This window comes from Rhamphochromis longiceps, linkage group LG12, assembly GCF_057381845.1.
Source record: "Rhamphochromis longiceps isolate RC_006_pf linkage group LG12, R_longiceps_female_GT1.1, whole genome shotgun sequence".
Lineage (NCBI taxonomy): Eukaryota > Metazoa > Chordata > Actinopteri > Cichliformes > Cichlidae > Rhamphochromis > Rhamphochromis longiceps.
Genome location: NC_140568.1, coordinates 22,964,510 through 22,987,635, shown reverse-complemented (window position 1 = coordinate 22,987,635; position 23,126 = coordinate 22,964,510). Strand labels below are relative to the sequence as shown.

The following is a 23,126-nucleotide window of genomic DNA, read 5'->3' as shown; positions in this document are numbered from 1 at the left end:
AAAAGTGGATGGGTTGCCGCTCTTACACACTAGAGGAGATCCAGTGAGCATCGAAGAGGCACCAGTGCCTCTGGGAACAAAACGAGCTTACACGAAACAATTTAAAAATAGCAGCAGCACTGAAATTGGTCTAGAGGTGAGCAAGGACTTGACATTAAAGAAAAGATTGGAAAATTTGAATTTCCCAAGATTCCCAGAACCCTATGATCGCACCTTCACCCCACAACCTCATATTGGGGATAATCTTGTATTTCTTCCTCATAAAACACTTTATAACTGGCACTGGTAAGTTCTACTCGCGCTTCCATGTAAACGGCACATTGACACCTAATGTCCCACACTTCATTGCGCAATTACTATTCCAAGTATGAAATCAACACTCCTCACTAAAATCTGACTGGACAAATGAGAAAGGAACACACTTTGCCTCAGTTTATGTCTCTGTGTGCTTAATGACCTTGACTTACAGCCTCATTAAGCTTTGTTAAGAGACTACTACCTGTCTCAAGAGTTCATTTCCATGCACAGGTCACGCAGATTAATTCATTCGAGTTGCCAAGGGAGAGGCTGAGCACTGAGACTATTATAATGACGGTATGGAGGTTAACATACATTAAATTTATCTAGAGCAGGTGGGATAGAAAATGGCCAATATAAAAAAAATTCCATTGTTAGATTCTCAGCGCTCTATTGAATTTTATCACAAAGACAATTTAATACGAGCAGGTTCACAGGAATATTCCATAAGACAGAAAACTAGAGTGGATCCTTAAACGCACCACAGATTTTATTTGTTTTTGGCTTACAGCTCTCCCATCACTACTAAGAATGAAGCGCTTCATTGCCTTCGTGATTCTTTGTAATAGCCAGCAGGCAAAGCAATCCAGACAGGACAGTGGGTCAAGTTGTGCTTCCAGGAGTAAAGTAGAGAGATAAAGCTAAAAAAACAAAAAAGCTCCCAATGACTGTGAAGATCATTTCTAACAGCTGCGACTAAAGTCGTTTTTGCACATGCATTGCACCCCTGAATGTTTCTAGGCAATATTAAATGAATCAGTTGAATTGGAAACTAAACAGCCTTCACTGTGTGAACTCCCCCAGTAAGTAGTCTAGTAATTAATGTCTGATTGAGCCCATGTGAGAACTGGGTAGATCACTGACTAGAGAAATCACAGTGAGTGAGTGTGTGGTCCATACCCAACCCACTGAGTAAAGCAGCAAATAGCATATTTCTAGTGCTGAGAATTCATCTGACACAGAGCCTCCTGTTGTGTGCTGGATGTGAGAAAGGGCAACTTTGTACAGATGGATTTTTGCCACACTGTCTGGAGTCTGGGGTGTAAAAATGGGTACAGAGCAGAGAAAATGTCACACCGCAATCCGTCCATGTAAGCGTTTTCACCCGGAAGCGAGAAATAAAAGGTCATTTTCATTCTAGAGTCTCAATGAATCTCACACCTCCCCGCCCCATTATTTCAAGGATTTCAGATACAACCGCGGAAGCAACCGAGGGCTACTTTCCACAGAAGCTGATTATTAATAAATACTGGAAGTATAAATCATTCATAAGTCATCAATGACTTTCTTCACACACACACACACGACTTCTCACCTCCTTTGTTCTTGAAGTACTCCGTGTCTTTCCACATGAGAGGGATCCGAAGATCTGTAAAGACAACAGGCTGAAGATTAGACAACAGAGGACCAATTGTGCCTTTCTTTATAGTCATGTGAAAAAGAAAGCTTTCACAGGACCCTCAATAGTCCCGTGAAAAATAAAGTATAGCCTTACTGCTGTCATAGGAATTAGGAGGATAAGTAGCAGTCAGGTGCTACTAATCAAATGCACTTGATTAGTTAACCATCAGCAAGTGTAGATGCCTCTATGAAAACAGAAGTTTAGACAGTTTGCAGGTCTGGAGCCTTCAGGTGTGTGCTAACACACAACCACTGTCTTCCCAGGACTGCACGTCCCAGCAAATTCACCCCAAGGTCAGAGTATGCAATGATGACAGAAACTGGAAAATACCTAAGAGCTGCATCTCAGACTCTACAGGCCACAGTTAACATCTTAAATGTCAAAGTTCATAACCTTAAAATTTGAGAAAGACTGAACAGGTATAGCTCATTTGGAAGTGTTGTCAGGAGAAAAACACATAGCTGTATAACACAGAATAGGATTGCTAAAAGTGATTCCACAAGCTACTGAATCATGGGAGTTTCTTTGCCACATGACTGTAAATATCCTGCAATAACAACGGATGCTCATATTAACCAAGTCGCAAACAAGGCACCAATCACTAGTGCAAACTTCAGGTTGCACTAAGCGCTCAGCTTCAGACAAGTTTTTGGGTCTAAATGAATTAAAAGAAAGAGGATGTCGCTAATGCGGTCATCTCACAGCTCCAAACGTGCACAGAAAGTTCGCCTGCTGTTCAAATCTTCAATTTATGAGGGACTGCCAGTTGGAATAATGTGGAATTTTATGGCAGGGAGCCTTAAAGCGACAGGAGCTAAAATAACTTGTTCCAGACAGAACTGAACTGATGAACCGAGGGGCTGCATGAAGACCCGGTTTACTGGGAATAATGCAATTTATTGTCACAGAGTTTAAGAGTAAAAATATGGAGGATTTTTATTCTTAAGAATCTCAATAAGCTTCTTTTGGCTGCTCCCTTATTCACAAAGCGTCACCATAGCAGGTAGCACCGCATGCTTAATTTGGCAGATTTTTACCCTTCCTGATGCAACTGCAAAGGCATTTGTGCCACATCCCGTGACCGAACCACGGATCATTCGCTTGCTGGGTGAATGTGTAAATCATTACAATAATGCTTTTCAAAATGTCTTTGTTTACTTACATTGCATTCTACAAGTAGACAAGATGACAGTAAAATTTGATCTGACTGTCTTGATCTCCAGAGTGAGCTTTCATCAATGTGGTGGACAGCAGCAAGTCAGAAAGTACAAAGTAATTTAAAAATGAAACATCCGCTATTAAAGGCTGATGAGAGCAGCTCAGCATTAAATTACAGTAATAAGAGGAAGCTTAAATTTGATCCATTTCCTCCTTTTACTGCTGGTCACAGTCTCTTGGCAACAACAGTGCCACATTTAAATGATTAAATAACTTTAAAAGCTTTCTCAAAATCTTCCAAAATGCTGGGAAAATTTCCGCCCTGAACCTTCTCCTATCACTTTTCTCTCAGAAATAAACGCTTTTGTCTATTTCTCACCTGAGATGGCGACTTTTCCTTTACATGGGAGCCTGTCGCCCATCGGCCCTGCATCTGATGATCTGCGTGTGACTTTCTGCATGACCTGAGCCTCCTTCATCCTCTGCAGTTCTGACATGTAGGCCATGATACGGGTGCTGCATGTCTGTAGACTCTTTGCCGCTTCCAAAGCCTGGTCTTTTTGGGAGCAGGCAGCCAGCAGCTTGCAGGCTCCATCACGCATTCGGATCTCATGATCAATCTTCTTCTGAATGTCGCTGTCCTGCAAAGACGAGAGCGGGACAACAGGCATTTATGAGTAATGAAGACCCATTTGAAAGTGAGGTACACAATAGATTCACTTCTCACTGATAAGACATTTTAAAAAATGATGTTTTGGGAGAAATAAAGGCACAAAAAGGGTTAGAAATGACAACTTCAAGCAAAGTTTGCATTAGTTTGTGTATGTGTGTGCATGGCCTTTAGCCCTCTTAACAATGAGCCCACACCCCTGCTGAGCAGACACGTCCATGTTGAATCATTTAGTGCAAAGTCACTTGGCATACACTCACACAGACGGAGCGGTAACTCTCAAGTTGGGAGATAAAGAATGAAGCCGTCAAATGCTGAAAGTCTGTGTCCCGAAGATACCCCCAGATACTCAAATGTGCACATGCGTACTTTGCAATTTTAAACTGATTTCAAACAGATTTCCTAAAGAAAAAACAGCACTGCGCTATCAAACTAAATCTAGCCAATGTGCTTTAAGAAACCTGTCACATGGGTGTAGTAAAAAAACGAAAACAAAATAAACCCCCAAACTTTAACTTTGCTCAGAAATGAAAACACAATGTAGATATACAGTACTCACAAGTATTCACAAACACAAAAATAAACGCAGGATTCAAACGAAGCTCAAGGAAAAGAAAAGTTTGACTAAGCTTAAGGGTTCATGCTAATCCACCCGGCCTGCAAAAGCATTTGTGTAAATTCCAGTTAAGAAGTATAGAACAGTAAGGTTATCTTTAAACTGAAAACAATCTGTTATTATCATTATTATTATTTTTATTGTTGAGCAGATGGTGTTCAACCTCTCCCTGACTGCTGAAGCACGTGTGTGAGAGCGTGTCTGCTCGCCATCTCCGGCGATACATTAACAAGAATCCGCTGTCCTCAAATATAACCTCTAATGCTCCGAGCGCTCTCTGCCTGATAAATGCCTCGTCCTTTCTCCGCTACTCCAATATTACTCATTTATCTTCTCTCTCTGTCTGATTCCTATGAATTTTTTATTCTTTTCATTTAAGCTTTTATAATTCACCTCCTCTTAGACCCCATCCGTTCCACTCCACCGTCCTCAATCGGCCTTTCTTTCTTGTCCTCCACATGCTCTTTCTCCTTTCTACCTGGCTCTCTCTCTCTCTTTCTCTCTTTAAGAATAAGTCACTTTTGTTCAGCAGAGAGCCAGCAGGAGGGGAATGAATTTGATTTCAATGGGAAAGTTTACATTTGGACGCAGATTCTCGCTGGACTGCACTACAACCTGAGGTTTTGTGTGATTAACCGCTGCACTGAAAGAAATGCTTCTTAGGATATGACCACATTGTTTCTGCATGGTGGTGAAAGCTATACTAGAAATTATAAATCATACATGAATTAAATAACTCCTTGCCTAGAAGAAACCACCAAAAACACTGTCTATCATAAGCGCTCCAGCAGTACTTTCTCCTTACTTGCTACAGTAACAGGATATCACATTAAAAAGGGATGAATGTGAGATTTCTCCACAGAAACACTCTAACAGAAGAACTATCAGGCACAGCAGTGAGATAATGATCACTCTAGAGTCATGCACAATATACACTGCAGCTGTTAAACACAACGTGGCTAAACAAATAGCCTCCATCATTAAATGAACGCTTTTACTGCCCCAAAAACAATTACAGCACTCTTGAAAAATCAAGGTGATCAAATTATAACAACAGTATAAACATAACAGTTATCAACTGGATGACTATGAGGTACAAGAGGAAATTTTAATTTTCAAGGTCAAGCACTGTTTCATGAGCATTTACTTTGCAGCGGTTTAGGCAATAACGGCTGCGTGTTGAGTTATTTAGAGGGGACAGCAAATTTACACTGTTATACAAGCTGTACACTGACTACTTTACATATCTTCAGTGTTGTCCCATGAAGAGATATAACAAAATATTAACATTGAAAATTGATTGAAAATAAACAAATAGCTGAAGGAACTATTGCCCAGGACCACTTTAAAAAGGGAGTGGCTCAAGACATTTGCACAATACTATACTTGGCATTAAAATGCATGTGAAAAACAAAAGAATTTGCAGTAAAATGTGACATTTTATGCCAAACTTTCCATGATACCAAGTGTTCTTGATGCTTGAGATGCCTAATGTAGACATTTCACTTATTTATCATAGGTTACAGGTTATATGTGAATGCAGGCAATGAGTAAGTTAGTGATAAAATTACTGCATCTTTTTTATGTTATATGGGTAAAGCAAAAAAAAGGAAAAAAGAAATTTGGAGTGACTCTTAAAGAGTGAAAGGCCAGTGTCCTTGTTAGCAGTAATGCCACAAACCACACATGCAGCACTAGACGTAAGCTTGCCTGGACAGCTCTCAAGAATGCATACACTCCCATAAAGACACACACTCACACATAGAATAGAATAGAATAGAATAGAATGCCTTTATTGTCACTATACAGTTGTACAATGAGATACAGAGCATCTCCTACTCAGTGTAAACATGCTTTTGGGGGGGGGTTCCAGTTCTGTACATGCATAGGGAGCAAAGAAATTGTCCATGTCGGTGCAGTAGGTCTTAGAGTGACCTGCTGGGAGGAAGTCCTGTATTTATAGCTGCTAATTTAACAGGCTTTTCCTTCTGGGGATCTCAGAATAGAATTCAAGCAGCCTAGATCCACGTCTAATCCAGAAGTCTGGCTCTACGTCAGGCCAGTAGGGTACAAAAAAACAGACTGAGTTCAACACTTAACAACACAGGCATACACACATGCCATAACGAATCGACATTTTCTTTTCATGATCTTTCATAAATACTCAGAGGCGTGGACAAACACAACCTCGTAAGCTCACATGCGCTGTGTGTTCAGAGCGGCAGGTGTTAGACCAGTGGGCATTTCTGACTGCCTGTGATGATGGCAGGACGGACAGAAGAAAGAACGAAGATGAAGGAAGGGTGGTTAGGCGACAGGGATGCAGGGCATGCTGAGCATCAAGCAAAGACACAGACGGGAAGCGGAGCCGTCAGAGGAAACAGGGAGAATCTTGAGGAAAACAGCAGAAAAGAGGAACAGAGACAAAAGGAGGAGATATGTGTTGACAGGGTGAAAGGTGTGGGTGGAGGACGAGAGGAGAGGAAACTTTGAAGGGGAACTGCAAGAATTGAGAAAAGTAACAAAAAATGTGATTATATTTTTAAAAGGTTAGGTACAAAGGATCCCGGTGAGGAAGATGATGAAAAACTGAAGGGTTGATGGAAAACAAAAGTGGCAGCTAAAGAGACAAAGATTTGGCAAGAGGAAAAAGGTGCTTGTTTATATAACAACTCTGCTGTAGATGTAATTAAGCAGAAAGCTCTGTGAATGAGCAGGGGTGAAGAGGGAAAAAAGAACAAACATGAATGAAGACATGAGAGTCTTTTCAAAGCTTAATGGTTAAAGGAAGAAAATCGCATAATTAAGAGGTTGGCCATTTAGATGTTGTAAAGGTATGTGTAGCAACAATGTTAGAAGCTCTTTGAGGTTTAGTGGTGCTCGGGGCTAAATGCTACCAGCATGCCAACCCTAAGAAAGCATAAAGTTTGCTGTGTAATGCATCTCAGTTTAAGACGCTCATATTTGCTGATGTGCGGAGAGGAAAAGACAAAGAGCCTGATGCAAAGCAAAGCTGAAACAGATGGGAAATCATTTAGTGTTGTAGCATTTAGTCAACCTGAGTACATAAATAGGAATTTTTACTTGTTATACACCAGACAAAACATCAAGGGAATCACCAGAGTGATTAAAAATTACCCCAAGGGAGACATAAATATGCGCACCAGAATTATGTATCCAGCCACACAAAGCTGCTGGCTCTAGAGGGTGACAAATTTTTCTCAAAACCACAGAAATCGATCTGATTGCGGTATTAGAGGAAAACACTCCATGTTCAAAACAACAGGATTCATCATGAATGTGCTAATCTGTCCTCCAGATGATAAGACATTTAATAAAGGTAAGAGTAAAGTGTGACCTGCTGCTAGCCCTTTGTAGATAGATTTGGTTATCAGTGTTGTTTACAGGGTTCATCAAATCATCTGTGGAAAATTTCATGGCCGTCCTTCCTGTCTAAATATTTCATTTAAACCACAAATTGTTTTTCCTCACATTGTAACTCTGCTGGGTTGCAGATAATTGTTCGATAATGGAACTATTTAAAAGTGTCATTATGGCACACACAGTATATGCATAATGCTAATGTAACCTTTCAGAAGGTAATTTGATGCCTCACTGGCTACCAGATGGTCACTTTCTGTCACCTCTCTGTCCCCGTCTGGCTGTGTTGATCCTCACTTGCGTGTCTGTGGGTGTGATCACAGAGACACCAACATGCACACCTACACAAACAAGCAAAGACACACGCGCTGCTCCGGGATTTGACGCCCCTGCAGATGGTGTGTAATGGTTTGTTTACGATGTGCTGTTCTGCGTGAATAGCCTTTCCTGTTCAGATCGCTGACCCTTGACCTCTAACCTCTATCTCTACACAGGCCAGACGGTCGTAGTTAAAGCGTGGGATTAGACCTAGGGGTTAGGGTTATTACATAATAATTCAAACAGCCTGTGGGTGAAAGTCACGCAGGGCAGGATGAACAGTTAATACTAGGTCGGGAAGAATTTTCACAGGTAACAGCATGAATCCCTCTGCTTAATTATGCTAAAACGCTATGCACATATATTGAGCATATCTAACTGTCAGTGTGTTAGAGCGCTAATGCTAATATTCAGTGACCGCTCTGCCCACGTGCAGACTCACAGAGCTGCCAGCGTGGCTGTAATGTGGACCCTGTAGTCTTGTTAGATTACTGCATCCCTAGCATGTTCACAGTGAAGCGTGGGATGTCTGAAACATGTAGTATATACCACAGAAATCAACGAGGATACCAGCAGTAAATGTTGTCCTCCTGCTCGCCTCACCCTGTAAGGGGATAAGAGTACACAAAGGCGATTGTGTAAACTGGGATGGAACGAGTATCCTTCACCAGTACAAAGAATGATTTCTCTTAAGACCACTGAACCATACCACCTTTTCTTTCTTTGCTGACTCTTAACTCTTTGTGAACGAACACCACAGCTGACTGGAAAAAGAAAAAAAGGTTAGCAGAAAAGGGAAAGAGGCAGATTTAAAAGAGGTGGTGATGATAACTGTGAACAATAGCATCAGCAGGACTGAAACACACACACAAACAGGGAAATGGTATTGTGCAGGCACTCACAAAAACACCCACAATCTGTCAATCTTTATGGCCACAGACTTTCATACTGACACAAATGTGCTCTGGATTTATTACACACACACACACACACACACATCCACACAAAACCCAGGCTAGCAAATTCCTGACCACTCCCATACGTTGGGACTTTACTGACCAAACTGCTGGCTTTCAATTAGCCAGCCACAACTATGTGCCTCGCCTTCCTCTCCACCCTCTTCCGCTACTTTCCCTCTTGCTTACCCTCTTCCTCTCCCACACCCAGAGCATGGCTGTAAGCTATGCTAAGGCTGGAGACAGCTGACAGGGTTAAAAAAAAGAAGAAGAAAAAAGTAAGAGATGAATGAAGAGAAGTAAAAAAAAAAAAATCAATAGCAAATCAGTTGAGAGAATGAAAACTCAGAAGGAAGATACAGACATAGGGAGAAAGGAGTTTAAAAAATTGAGGAAGCAGAATGGCTAGACTGTGGATAAATGCATAAAAGGAAGTGTGTTGGGATGTTAGGGAACCAGAAGGCAGTAATAGCAGACTCCACTGTTATATTTGTGTACAGACAAATACCAGTGCACATGAAAAATGCATCCCATGCACATATGTATGACTGTTTACATAACATGTAGACTGGAGTAAGATTAGGAGCAGACAGGAAAAAAACCCTCCAAAAAACAATCCCAAAACCAAACCTAAACCACTGAAAAACAATGACTGCATTCATCAGACAGTCTTTCAGAGTCCAGCTGGTGCAGGGAAGCCAGAGCACAACAACACTGAAGGGAACTGGTTTGGCACTGGTCGTGAAAGATAAAGAAGCAGAAATGGGTGGAGTGTATACTGCTTTTATGACAGTGAAGCTGGCTACAAAGCAGTCCAAGCCTGTTCCATTGGCAGGACGCACTTAACACTTACTCATTCCCTGGGCGCTCACTTGAGGCAAAATGCGCCAGTGTATGCAGGTCTAGGTGCCAACATGCTGATGTCATCACAGAGGTGATTTGTTATGGGGTTGCTCTTATAGCTTAATCACCACGAACTCCCTCTCTTCCCAAAAGCTTATGCATCCAATTATTTGCCAAACAGCAGAGACCGTTTCATCTCTGCTCGCACGCAAAACTACATGCGTATCTGCGTGAGCACTGCGTCTGTGTGTGAGACCGTGTCCAAGTGACTTTGCAGCCAGCTGTTCTCACACAAAGGCAGTATGTTATACTGCAGCTGGGTCCCTGCGCAGACTGGGTGGAGCCAGAGAAGAAAGTGCTAAAGAAAGAAATGATATGCATACGCCTGTGTCCTAAATCACGTTTTAAGCTGCAGGCATATGCCTGCTTTGTATGCAAAGAACCAAATGCAGGTGCATCAGTGTGTATTTGTTCTATCGGTGCATTCTGTACTTGCAAGTGTACTTGTTTTTTTGGCAACCTGCCCTAAGGAGAACAACGTTGGAGTGAATTTTGGGCTATAAAACAAATTTGTTTGGAAGTTCAAGAGAGTGCAGGGAGCTCAGAGTCTGCCAAGCAGTGATCATTCAGCAATTTATAGAGACTCTAGAGGTCGACTGCTCTTACATGGCTGTGCACACTAAACCCGGGATTGCATTATTTAAAAGTCAGCATATAGGTGGTGATAACAGCTGGATATATATGTGCACCTGCATGTCGGACAGTGTATCTACAGCATGCGTGTGTGTGTGGTCTCCCAGCATGTAAGTAACAGGCCTGCACAGTATAGATTTGTGAAAAACCTCACACAGTTTCCAGACCAGACTCGTAAATAACCGCGGGCTGGAAAAACAGATATACATTCATCACGCGGGGTACTTTGTTATGAATATCGGCAACACAAGAACACTAATAACAGCAGCACCCCCTCCTGCTTCTCTTCTATTTCACTTCGTCAGGACCAGAGGGAACAAAGTGGGGCGCATTCAAAACACGAAATAATGCCATGTCCCGACACAAATGAGCAGATTGTAAATCCGTTTAGATTCATAAGCCCAAATCTAAAAGCAGTGCTACAAAAACATTACGAAAAAACTTCTGTTGTTAGGGTAATAATCATATTCTTGGGTAGTGCTTCAATAAAATGAAGAAAACACAATCTGCATGTTTAGAATTAGGAGAATTAGGGGACAGACCAAGAAGCCTTCTTTCCGATCAAACAGTCACAGAGGAACCCTAATGATAGTAATTGGCTGACTGAACTGTCTGGCAGCTGCAGGAAGCAGTTAACAAATTACAAAAAAGCACACACACTCAGCAAAAATTGTAACTGCATCAGGGACACCTTATCAACACAGCAAGTGTTGTGCACTGCATGTTGAAACAGCCACTGACTATTAAGTTGACACATTATTATTAACCGAGCTGGCTTTTCCTGTAAACCAAAGACCCGGGCAGAGAATGAGAAAAAAAGGGGTTGGAAAGAGGAATTGGTTTGATGCAGGTCTTTTTAAGCAAATGATCAAAGACCACTCTGGTGTCTTTCAACGAGAGGCCTCTGCCAGTACATATCGAAGTGGGGTGAAACAGGAAAAGGGATTTAATCCCTTTAACAGACCCACATGAGGCAAAAGAAAAAAAAAAAGAACGACGTGACATTTTAATCCGCACCGTGCAGGAATTTTTCACGTGTTTTCAGAGCCTGTTCGTTTCCCATCACCTGAAGTTGAGGTTTGAAGAGAAGCGTTAGTCTGTGAACGGAAGTTGGCTGTGTTACTTAGCGCTCAAGCTAATATATGGCTGTGAAGGGCCTGAGCGAGGAAGGTGACACAACACTTTCCCTTGAAAAACATTCATCTGAATCTCCTAAGAACTTTGGCGTGTGCGTGCACATTTGTTATGCTGACTGATGGCTCTCAGAATGACACATTACCTCACACCCTGGATGGGTGTGAGAAAAGGAGGAGGACGCAAGGACAGGACCTAGATGTGATGTTCACATTTTCAGGTTGACAGGCTAAAATATTTGCCCTCTTTTTTCACGTGTGCTTTGTCTGGTCAACAGTATTACATGATTTACTTGAATCGGGTGTTTCGTTTTTTCAACCTTTCTACGACGCCCTTCAGTCTGTCATGAGATGGAAATATTGTATGGCTGTAATGTTTATGAGGTCACAGGATGGAGTATTAATCTGGGGGTGGGTGGGGGTCACTGGGACAAATGGCAAATGAGGAGCAGCTTAAAGGCACAAAGGGAGAGTTTAGAAGGCCAAGAGGTCACAGTAGCAGGTTACTGAAAGAGAGAGGTACCTCCTGCTGGGTCCCATACCATTAAGCTTCTTTTCATCCTCAGCGTGGGTGAGGGGTGACTAGTTATCTCACTATTAGAAACCAATCAAAACACTCGAAGTGAATTGTGAAGCTCTCATTAGCTGACTTTTGCAAATCCCTCGAGTTTCAACAGCCTTGCACATTTTTGGAGATACACACTCAGTAATCCAGAGCTTTCCTTCTCTGAATCAGGACGAGGAAATCTGGGCTAATTAGCTCAGCTGGCCTAACTAGCATTTAAGCCTGACAAACACTCCCCCCTGTTGTCTTGCGCTCTCTTTCCTGTACAGCAGACACGCACGGGGTGATTCAGTTGAGTTTTATGCATGCGGGGCCAAGACCATACTAATGTGGGTAAATCTGAAAAGTGAATGCTTCTAGCCCTCTACTTATTTAGACTATATGCCTGCATGTGTATATAACCTCATGCGCCTGGCCCATGTGAGATCCGGTGTAGGGGAGGTGATACTTTTTATTCGCCACGTAGGTTTTATAAACTAGAAAGATAAAGAAGAAGACGTGCTAACAAGGCAGAACAAATGTGTCCTCCCGTATTTGTGTATGTGTGTCCGTGAACCACTATCGACGAGCAAGAGCTCTGAAATGAGTTCATTATAATATTCATGAAGCTGCTGGATTACTGAGCTGACTTAGAGAAGAACTAGATATCACTACACTGACCCTGGCTCTTTGCCCTGAGGGTGAAATGACCAAAAAAAGGGGACAGATGAGGCTGGGAGCTGTGTGTGCATTTGTCAGTGTGCAGGGGCTGACTCTAGCTTTTAAGATGATAAAAAGAGGCACTATGATCTACCTGCCTTTACTATCTACTGTAATATATAAATAAATAGGTTATGAGGTATCCTTAATTAACAGCATTCTGAAAGAGCCACACTCCAAGATCCAAACGCTAAGGGAGGTATCACAGATAGTAAAAGCAGTATTTGTTTCAGTGGCTTGATTAATGAAAGTCATATCAATGTCATGTGTCATGGGAAACACATGTAAAGTGAGAGCCACTTACAGTCCACGAGCCTGCCTGTGCGCCACTTTACAGCACTTACAGTCTGCTCTGGTTTCTAATGGTCCACATTAACCCTTGGAGTCTCCCTGTGCATGTGTGCACACAAATGTGTGTCAGTTTAGTGACAGACAGTGAGAAAATGAGTCGGGAAGGCAAGAAGGCGGATAAGGGCAACTGAGATTGAAAAGCGAAAAGAACAAGAGCACGAGGAGCATAATTAATCACGGCAAATGCGCGCGTGTCCACGTGCGCTTCTTATCTCTGCCGTACAGAACATCTTCAACAGACTAGTGGTGTGGCGAGGTGTTCGTATTTACATCCATACACACGAAAGTAGTGAAAAAACTCAGTCATTTACTCAAGCATTTATCTTCAAAGAGAGAATCCACAAGGAGACAGACAATTCGACAATTTATTTAGCTTGAACAGAACATTGTACGGCCTTTTTCTGCTGACATGTAAATCTACTGGAAGTAAACGCACGCTGAAACGCACACACACAAGTCGGGCTGGACTGTGTTTCCCAGGCTCCTACATTAGTGCTCACGTTGAATCCCATTTGTCCTCACATCCTGTCAGCAGGCATTTATCTGGAAAGGTTAGGTGCACTATTCTCAATGTGCACAGACAATTCAGAAACATTTTAGCTCACTTGAAACTGATAATAATGATGCTTTTCCAGTCTTATTGACATCACAGAGTGCATGCTGCTGCAAGGTACAGTCACACATTCTTATACACACATGATGAGCCGGTGATCAGACCACTACTCAGAGGACAACCTGCTCTACATCATGAGCCACAGCTGCCAGAAAAAGAGGACGTGGCCACGCTCACTGCTTAAAGACCTTTGATAAAATACCAGACAGCCACTTGTGCTGGTATTCATCCAAGTTAAAGAAGAAGTGATGGAAGTTCCTTAGTAACCACTGCAATTGGTTTCAACTGTAAATTGCTCACAGATCTCCATCTGAGAAAGGTTTCCTGTCTTGTTTAGAGTAAAATATGGTTTTAAACACTGAAACGTAAACATTAACTTGATAATTCAAACTTAGGGAACATAGTTGGCTATTGGCCCAGTATATCTAAAAATATCAGAACTGGTTAAGCTGTAAAAAGACAGAGGTCACGGGTCACTCACTGCTCAAGGCTAAAGTATTTATGGAGGCTCTACTCCAGTCCACAGAAACCCTCGTACAGAGAGACAAATACATGCATTTAAATACATTACACAGCTGATAGTAGCAGGACATTTCAAAATTAGTAAGCATGTGTGCCCATCCTTTTTCCATATTACTTGCTGAGCAAAATCCAATATTTTCTATCCTCTGTCACACGTGTGAGGCACACAGACACAACATGTCTGCAAGATTTCATTGTAGCTCGCAATATCTTGTGAGCGGCACGATGTATGGGGAGAATGTGTTTACTTTTTGTGAGCGAGGGAGTCTAAATCTTTCATATTATTATTACTATCGATTCTATACAGCCGTGCTAGCATTTCATCAGAGGCTCATGGGAATGGGATGAAAGATGGATTATCCATCGCATGTGATCTCCACATATCTATTGTGTATGCTTGTGCTCATTTTGCAGCCCCATCAGCACCACAAGAGCAATTCCTCTGAGCAAACATAACCAAAGAGTTGACTGACTGCGTAGATGCAGAGAAAAAAGAAGACAAACAAACCTGATAAGACAAGCTCGTCCTCTCCCATGAATCATCAAGCTCTCGTTCTCAACTTAGTTATGTGACCTCTGTGTACATGTATCTGTGAGCATCACCATTTCGCAATGAGGCTCCGTACACAGTAAGCTGCCATTTTGCACCTTCAGGTACATAATTTATACCTGGTTATGGTATGTCATTAGCGAGCTATAATGGTGAAAGCAAACAGCTGCTCTACTGAAAACATGCTGCCTCTGCATAAAAGACAGACAGGCTGTGTTTGCTCAGAATATCAAGCTTCTCTCAGACTCTAAGGGGGAAAAAAGATCAATTAATTGGCTACAAGCTGTTATTATATTGGCATATGAAAATCCATTGGTTTACCTCTAGTAGCAGGAAGAAGATGGCCTGTCAGGTAGGGATGTGTAAACGGCTGACAGATCAGCATCTGTTTCCTTAGACAGACGTGATAGATGGACGTGGATTGGGCCTGACTCTGATCCACTTGTCTGATGAGCTTGTCTGATGAGCTGTCTGGGATTTAGCTCTTTCCTCAATGACCATCAATCCTGACAATCTCTTTCTGCATCGTGTGGTTATCACCCTTCCTTAATTGTCTGTCTCTTTGTTTACCTGCCTTACTTATGATTGTCCATCACACTTGTCCTCATCTACTTCATCTGCATGATCACACTGAACCACCTGTCTATTGTGTAACAAAAATACACGCCTTCCAATGTGATTCTTAGACTACACAGGTATGTGGCTGTGGATCAATCTAGTCTGATCTATTTTCTTGCGTTTGCCTCTTCTTCTTTCATTCTGGGGCACTTGTGAAGCAATTAAATTTGGAATGAAACTTACTAAGAGAGTGCTGCCATGGCACGTTGAGCCAGATTTAGAAGTTGCTTTGTTTAGCGTTCGTTTGGGCAATGAAGCCAGAATGCGAAAGCCAGAGAGGAGGACTGAAGCTGGCAAGAAGACTGTGGGAAAGTAAGAAACCCCGGGAGAGAGAGAAAGGGTGTATATGAATGAGTTGGAGTTAAAAGATCTATAATTGGGTGGGCGGCAAGGCAATATCGTGGTGGAGTACGGTATAAGTGGCTCATTTTTCTTACAATTTCTTAGACAAGAAGCTCAATGAGAGAGGTTTACTCTCTCTCTCTCTCTCACACACACACACACACACACTACTCCACAACTGCTGTCGTACTATGGAGTACACAGAGTAATGGACTGCAGTTCCCCCCTGTTTTTCTCTCTTGCAGCCTCACCTCCTATAGCGAAAAAGCAATGGACAATATCAGCACTGGAAACCGAATGACCTCTACTGCAGGCGCACAGCAATCCAGAGACAGGCCAGCAAGGAAATAACATGTGACTGCAAAGGTGAATGAGGACTGGGAGGGAAGTGGAAAAGGAAAGGCAGGCAGATACAACCAGAAGAGACACTGGAGATTCACATCTCGATAGAGACAGCGAGAGAGGGAGATATAGAAGGCTGTGGACAGGCAGAGATTTGACTGCAGAGAGCTCCTCTGCAGTAAGTGGTTATTGATCGTAAGACAAGGGCCCAAAGATTCCTCGGCTAGGGAAATTGCACAGGATGCTGAATTTTTTCCTCCTTGTATAAGAGCAAAGGCGCTGAAAAGCACAACACGATATGCACTTCAAAGCAAGAAGAATCTGTTTAACATCAGCATATAAAACTGTACATCAAATAGCAACATCCATAAAAGATTAACAACATTATTTACAACATTAATAACAATAATGAAACAATCAGCATGAACTCTGTGCATTGACGGTGCCACGTGGGCACTAAGGAAGAACTCTGACATATCTGTGACCTTTTCAGTGCTAATGATCAGAGATGGCTGTGGCTGTAACAGTAGTCAGGACAAAATGAACACATACTGCTTTGAGCTTTATATGCACTGTGTGTGCACAGACACACACAGAAGGATGTCAAGAGTGGAAAGATCACATCGGTCTTGTTCTTTCAATCCAGATATGAGTGATGCAGGTGACCTTTGAAATGAAAATCTAAACACACACTCTCTCACACACACACACACAGACAAAAGGAAGCAACTTTTCACGTAACCAAAGTGAGGCCATGAAGAGAGAACAATGCCTCTGTTTTGTTGATGCATACATTGACATCAAGTGGTCTTACCAGCCTGAGTGTGCCTGGCTCTCTGTACTTAAAGTATAGGATACTGAGAAAAGCTTTTTTGGTACTCATACTCCATGTGTTATTTTATTTTCCCTACGGCTTAGTCTGTGTGGAAAGCATGGTGAACTAAAACAGAAAAAAAAATATATATATATATCTATATATACACACTGTGTATGGCATGGAGTCCACACCAGTCTTTTTTTTACAGAGATGTGAAAACATTCACATGTGAGGGCATTCTCAAAGCCCATGTTAAGTTTATAAGTGTGGCTAATTCTGTCCTGCCAACTCGAGCCATTCAGGAAAGATTTGTTCACAAGTGAAGGGAAAGGTTGATGACTGGGAGAAGTAAGTCATTACTGCAGTCAGTCTCACAGTTGTCATGTTTCTCTCACTCTGAGAGGCTGGGTGATGCCACTGTGTTGCCACAATAATATATTGAGTTGCCAGCCCTAGTAATAGTACACACAGTATCATTATACAAAAAACCCCCCAAATAAAAACAAGTGATGTATTGCTTTTACTAATGAACAGGTCATTGAGCCCTTGGGAAATGTTGTTATTTTAATAATAACTGTTCCCATGGCCGAACGCCTACCAGTTATGGACTTGTAGCACAATCTTATGATCATTTGTAAACTTCTACTTACTGCCAATCACTGTTTACTTTGGTACATACAGTGTTTATTATTTCAATATTCTTCAACACGTTTAAAATCATGGCACCAGAAAGAGCGATGTTGGAAAAGTTGTGATTTTAACAAAAGAACAGCTTATTGATTCAAGATAGGCTCATTCGATATTCTGATGGCATTCTGGCAGAGTAAGCATCACGTTATCAACACGGGCTTCTTCTTTAGGGCTCGTGTACGGTCATGTGGGTCAAGCCAGAGTGTAACTCGGCTATACAAACAACAATTTCAATTCCATCAAGGCAATCGCTGTCAGCCTTTCCACAGTAAGCAAAACAGCGAACCTTACCCTTTGATTCTTTGAGTTATTCATCCTAACCAAAGAGAAGCACTCCGCTCTCCTCCAACTCTCCAAACTGGAAGCACGGGGGCTTTACGCAACAGCAGGGTCCGTTCAGCGTCTCGCACACGCACAACGTGAAAGACCTCAACTCAGTTTTTCCCTTTGAGGGACCTCCATTTATGGGCAAGATGAAATATCCACTGAAAAGCCGAAAATAGGTACCGCTAATTGGCTTTGGAAGTTTTAAGGATCCGCGCAGAAACCACAAAGCTCGCTGGTTTTGGTGGGAGAACGAATGGCGGTCATATGTTTGAGCCCGTCTGCGCCGTCTTCATTCCCGTCACCGTCTTCATTGTCGCTGTCCGAGTAGCTCCGCTGCTCCACTCGGGACTCGCACACACACACACACACAACATCACCAGCACAAGGGAAGGATGAAGACTGACCGGCTGGTGGACCAACCGAGAGCCGCTTCTGAGGAGGCGGGTGTGTGTGTGTCTGTGTGTAGCTGCGCGCAGAGAAAAGTGAACTGTCATTTTATACCTCCGCGGGTCCCTTGGGAGCAGCATCACAAGGACACTGCCATGGGGTAATGACAAAAAACGACTTGCGTATTTGCCCCCACCAAAAAATAAATAAATAAATAAATAAATGTTTGCGGGAATTTCAATTATTATAAATTACTTGTTGGCCTATAAGCTGTTGGCTTGTAATAAAAAATATTTAAATAAATCTGTCAGACATATCTCTAAAAAAACCGTTCAGCAGTTTGTTGTCATGAAATGCAGAGGCCTCTACGCAGACACGTATTTCTTTTCCAATGGGACTCTTCCAAAATCTTACAAAATATTTAGAACTAACTGACAAGAGCAGGATTTTTTGGCAGCTCCAAATTTGGCCAAAAAGTTAAAGTGGGTTGTGTGTTCGTAAAATCTAACGTGGCTGCTTTGTGCCTGCACCGCCTACACGGTGGCAAAGAGATTTTTTCTCTTTTAAGTTATGACTCAACTTTTTTTTTTTTCACAAGCACTGTCAATATGCTGTTTTGGACTGTTGCACAGCACAGACAAAACATCCATCTTCTCTCATGTCCTTGCTTCAGCAATTCAAATAGTGAGTGGTTATAAGAGTCAGGATACATTAATAACAGATTTTTCAAGAAAGCAGAATAAAGGAAAAAGTCACACAAATCCTTTGTTTTATTTTATGAACTGCTTGCAAAGATTTCGAGGGCACGAAACTGCTGCTGCAAAACCTCCACAGAGCTGAGACATACTGACAAATGCAGCCTTTTTAGTTCAGCATATAAATGGAATGAATTTCATTTATATGCAGCAGGTCACTCTCTGATAAGAGGCACAGTCACATTTATGTATGCTATTAGAACATTATGCAATACTATTTAGTATTAAAAAAAAATGTACTACAGACACTCTACTACTAGCATACCATAAATTATTGCACTAATGAGCTGCTTAATCTTAACTGTAGCTTGAATTTTTCAATAAAGACATCACAATGTGGATAAAATAACATTAGCTGGCAGCCAACACAAGCAGACATGCATGTGTAACTCCACTGACAGAGCAATTTATCAATTTGGACAAACTAAAAAAAAACAAGTATGGTTCTCCCTCTGCATTTTGTCTTTGCATGCCTGCCACTGCCTTTGCTCATTGCTTAACCCATGCAGGCACTCTGGGAAGTTGTGGAGCAGCGGAGCGCATCACCTTGTCAGCTGATGATATATGAGAGTGATTTGTGGGCCGACGGAAATGGAAAACACAGATGAGTCCAGCAAGAATTAGGTGTGGGAATAAAGCGAGGGTGCATCGGCTAACTACTGAGTTAGGCTCCAGGAAATCCACGCTGCTAAACTAATAATAGAACGTTCAGGATGTTTTTTATTTGTTAAAACACAAGGAGGATATTATGAAACTGTATATCTGCAGGAAATAAACAGAGATCATCAAAAGTGGCCCTAGTTTTGTTTTAATATTTTCCGAGATGCCAGAGCAGTGGATTGGATACAGTCTCGGGGAATGAAGACAAAAAAACACAGTTGTTTTGTTATGTGTTATTTGTGGGAGGGCTGAGAAGTGGAATGAGGCATGCAGTCAGAAGATGCAGCAGATGACATGTAGGAGGATTGGGATGGAGGAAGAGAGAGTCAGTCTGTGGGCAGTCTTGGCTAATAGCAATAGAGCAACAAAGTCCATTCCAACAGGGCAATGATGCATCTGTGCATCTGGATGGGGGACTACAGCTTTTTAGCTCTAGCTGAGGACATTTGCTGTGGGAGCAGAGGACACCCCCACAAAAGCCGAATGCACCACGTACCAAACAAATATGTGACCATACCCATACTGTACTTAAAATTTGCCTCCAGTCCTCTCATCTCTCTGTGAGTTTAGTCTCGTGCAACAAAAACAAGATGAGCCTTGATAGCGTAACACTCAGAGCTGTAAATATCCCACAGTTAATCAGATTAAGATTTAATCAGCAACTAGCTGCGCAGGAGCCAGCCTTAAAAGTTGCTGTCTGGGGCAAATTTTCACTCGCAGTTGAAAGGGAACAACAAACATGAGTACCAGCACCAAAACAATGATGCAAAGATTTAACACATAAAAAAAAAATTAAGAAAAAGGTTAAACTGTGCATGTTTAGCAAATGGCAGTACATACACTGAGTATGGCAAAAGATAGGATGCTCACAGGGTCAGGTTCAGCTTTTTAATGTTGCATAACTCAGACGGACCAGCCGAATGAATGATAGCATTTGTGTCATTACGCTGCATTTCACAGGATGAGAGGAAATTCCTCGAGCCAGACTGGCCTCCTCAGCTCTCTCCCTCTGTGATTCAAGCACTTCCTATTGACTCTATAACAACAGCCCTCATCCCCAAACAAGTATTTCCCTTCCTTTCTGCCGTTACTGTATGTCCTCAGCTCCTTTCCTTTCTGCCGAGAGCCTTTTATAGTCGTGCATCTAATTTAAGAGCAATCTAAGAGCAATTTTCTGGACGTTCTCAGATTGATTTGCAATCTTTTCATCAGCTTGAACTAGAATGAAATCTTAATTACAATCATGGCTTAAAGGACGGATAGTATATGAAAAACAAAAAAGGATATTAAATGATGGTTGAGGCAGTTTTACATAGACTAACCCACAACATCCAACCCCACGAATAAGCTCTGATTTCTTTATTGCACAGTACCAGTAGTCACAAAAAAAATTAAGTTATTAGTAAGTTAGATGATTGTTTGCTTTGCTGTGTCACAGTCCTTATAGTCTATCATTTACCCAAATACTACTGTTCGTGTAACTTAAACTAAACTGTAGCATACACAACTTTGAAATAGAAACTGCTGCTTTTGCTCTATTCTACCTAAATCAAAATCACAGCTTTATTAGGTTAAGTTTTAGTTTATTAGAGAAATCAAGCATGATAAATGAATCCCAAACCTTTTTTTTTTTTAAAATATAGCAGGGAATTAACCAACTTCTGTTTTCAAGATGGTGAGCCTACAAGACCCCTGCTGGCCTTAAGAGAACACGACAACCTCTAGAGACAAACGGGGTCATTGATCTGCTCCCAGTGTCAGGCTGCCTCAGGCACTGTATGGCTGTATGAAAGTTTGAGACCTTTACATGTTCAGTGTGATATTTTTCTTTCCTGAAAAACCTGATAGATATATATAGAGTCAGACATATGCTTTCACATAAATGCCAGATGTAGACCAAATATATATAAATTAAAGCTGCATATATGAAAATTGATATTTCATTTCCTTTTCTTAATTTGTCAGAAGTTTCAAAAGACACAGATAAAATGAGAGGTGGCATTTATTCATCTTTCATGACTGTGTATCTTAAATACAGCTGTAACAGTTATGTGGAGCTTCAGCAGTCTGTAAATCTGAGTTATATAAAATGTTATTTAAATTATTATTTTGCTAAAGACATAAAAATATTGACCCTGACATTCATTATCACTAAAACACCAGAAATCTAACAGCCAGCGTGATAAAACACGCTGCCTGGAATATTATGCAAGTTGCATCAACAGTGATCGCATTCAGTTATATATACACTCGCTGTCAATCTTCATGGATTTCACAGCTTTGGTCACCAACTGTGAGGACATCAGCTGTGTGTGTTGTTATGGGCCTGAAATAGCGCCTCAGTGAACTGACTCGTGTAGTTGTGTAATAACCCAGTGGCCGTCTGTGCATGGGGACGTGCTGACCCATGACACAGTGCTTCAGAAAAGACTGGTTTAGGCGGCGTCTTCGGCAGAGTTAACTATCTGTCTCAGCCAATAATACTGAGACATGCTCCTCTACAGAGCCAATAAGAATCCCTCTCCACCTTCTTAGTCCTGGTGAGGATAAGCTAGATTAACCTTTTCATCTCCTAAAGAAGATAAGATTGGAAACAGATATTGTGACATATGGAAACTCATTACCTGCCTATAACAACACACACAGCTGATGTCCTCGCAGTTGGTGATCAAAGCCGTCCCTGTGACATCAGTGTCACCGTCCACAGTGAAGTGAGTTTAACATCGCAGTTAACTAAGAGGAACACTGTACCGTGGTACAACCTGTCAAGCATGGTGGTGGTAGCATGATGGAAGCTTGCTGATGGCTACCAAAAGCATCTGGTCGAGGTGTGACGTGCTAAGTGACATTTAACAAAATATTAGTGCAAGTGTATGTATACATTTCACCCTGTGCAGATTAGAGAAAATCCCAAATAAATCCAACCGTGTGCACCCAATTTTGGTTTAAAGTCATTAAAAATGCATGCTGTGCAATCATTCACCCTAGAACAAGAACGGTTGAAAGAAATCATTAAAAGCCCCAAATTACCATGATATTCATGCCCATGATGAGCGGATGTAAAGCTTTGATCACAACTGTATGCATATGTGTACGTGTAAGCAGGAAGGAAAGAGATTAAAACCAAAGATTTTAGAACAACAGCTCCAGTCAAATTCATCCAGCAGGAGTATATACACCCATCCAACACACACACCCTCCTATTATCACCCTGAGCTTTTGACCCCAACTACAAAACAGTAGCATGACATCATCTAGCTGGAGAGTTTCTTCCAGTGAGATCATCATGATGAGACACTGTGCTTTTTTTTTGATCTAGTAGAGTTTGTGTGGGACGTGGCTGGGGGAGGCATACAGTTCCGCCATGCCAATCAACACCCCTCTACCACAACAAGAGGCCCCATTCAGCAGCCTTGGCCCT

The 23,126-nt window shown here is 41.8% G+C and overlaps 1 protein-coding gene across 5 annotated transcripts in view; it reads right to left on the bottom strand.

The window, feature by feature from the left end:
- The window catches only part of rtkna (rhotekin a), a 53,687-nt gene that overhangs the window by 7,782 nt on the left and 22,779 nt on the right, over window positions 1–23,126 (bottom strand). For 4 of the 5 annotated variants that reach the window (XM_085425221.1, XM_085425222.1, XM_085425223.1 and 1 more), the window contains exons 2-3: window positions 3,237–3,498; window positions 1,613–1,666 (exon numbers count right to left, since the gene is read on the bottom strand). In XM_085425221.1, coding sequence (XP_085281347.1) covers window positions 1,613–1,666; window positions 3,237–3,498 — 316 coding nt within the window. Of the gene's footprint in view, window positions 1–1,612; window positions 1,667–3,236; window positions 3,499–17,867; window positions 18,425–23,126 lie in introns of those variants that run through there. The other variant, XM_085425224.1, reaches the window with a different exon arrangement.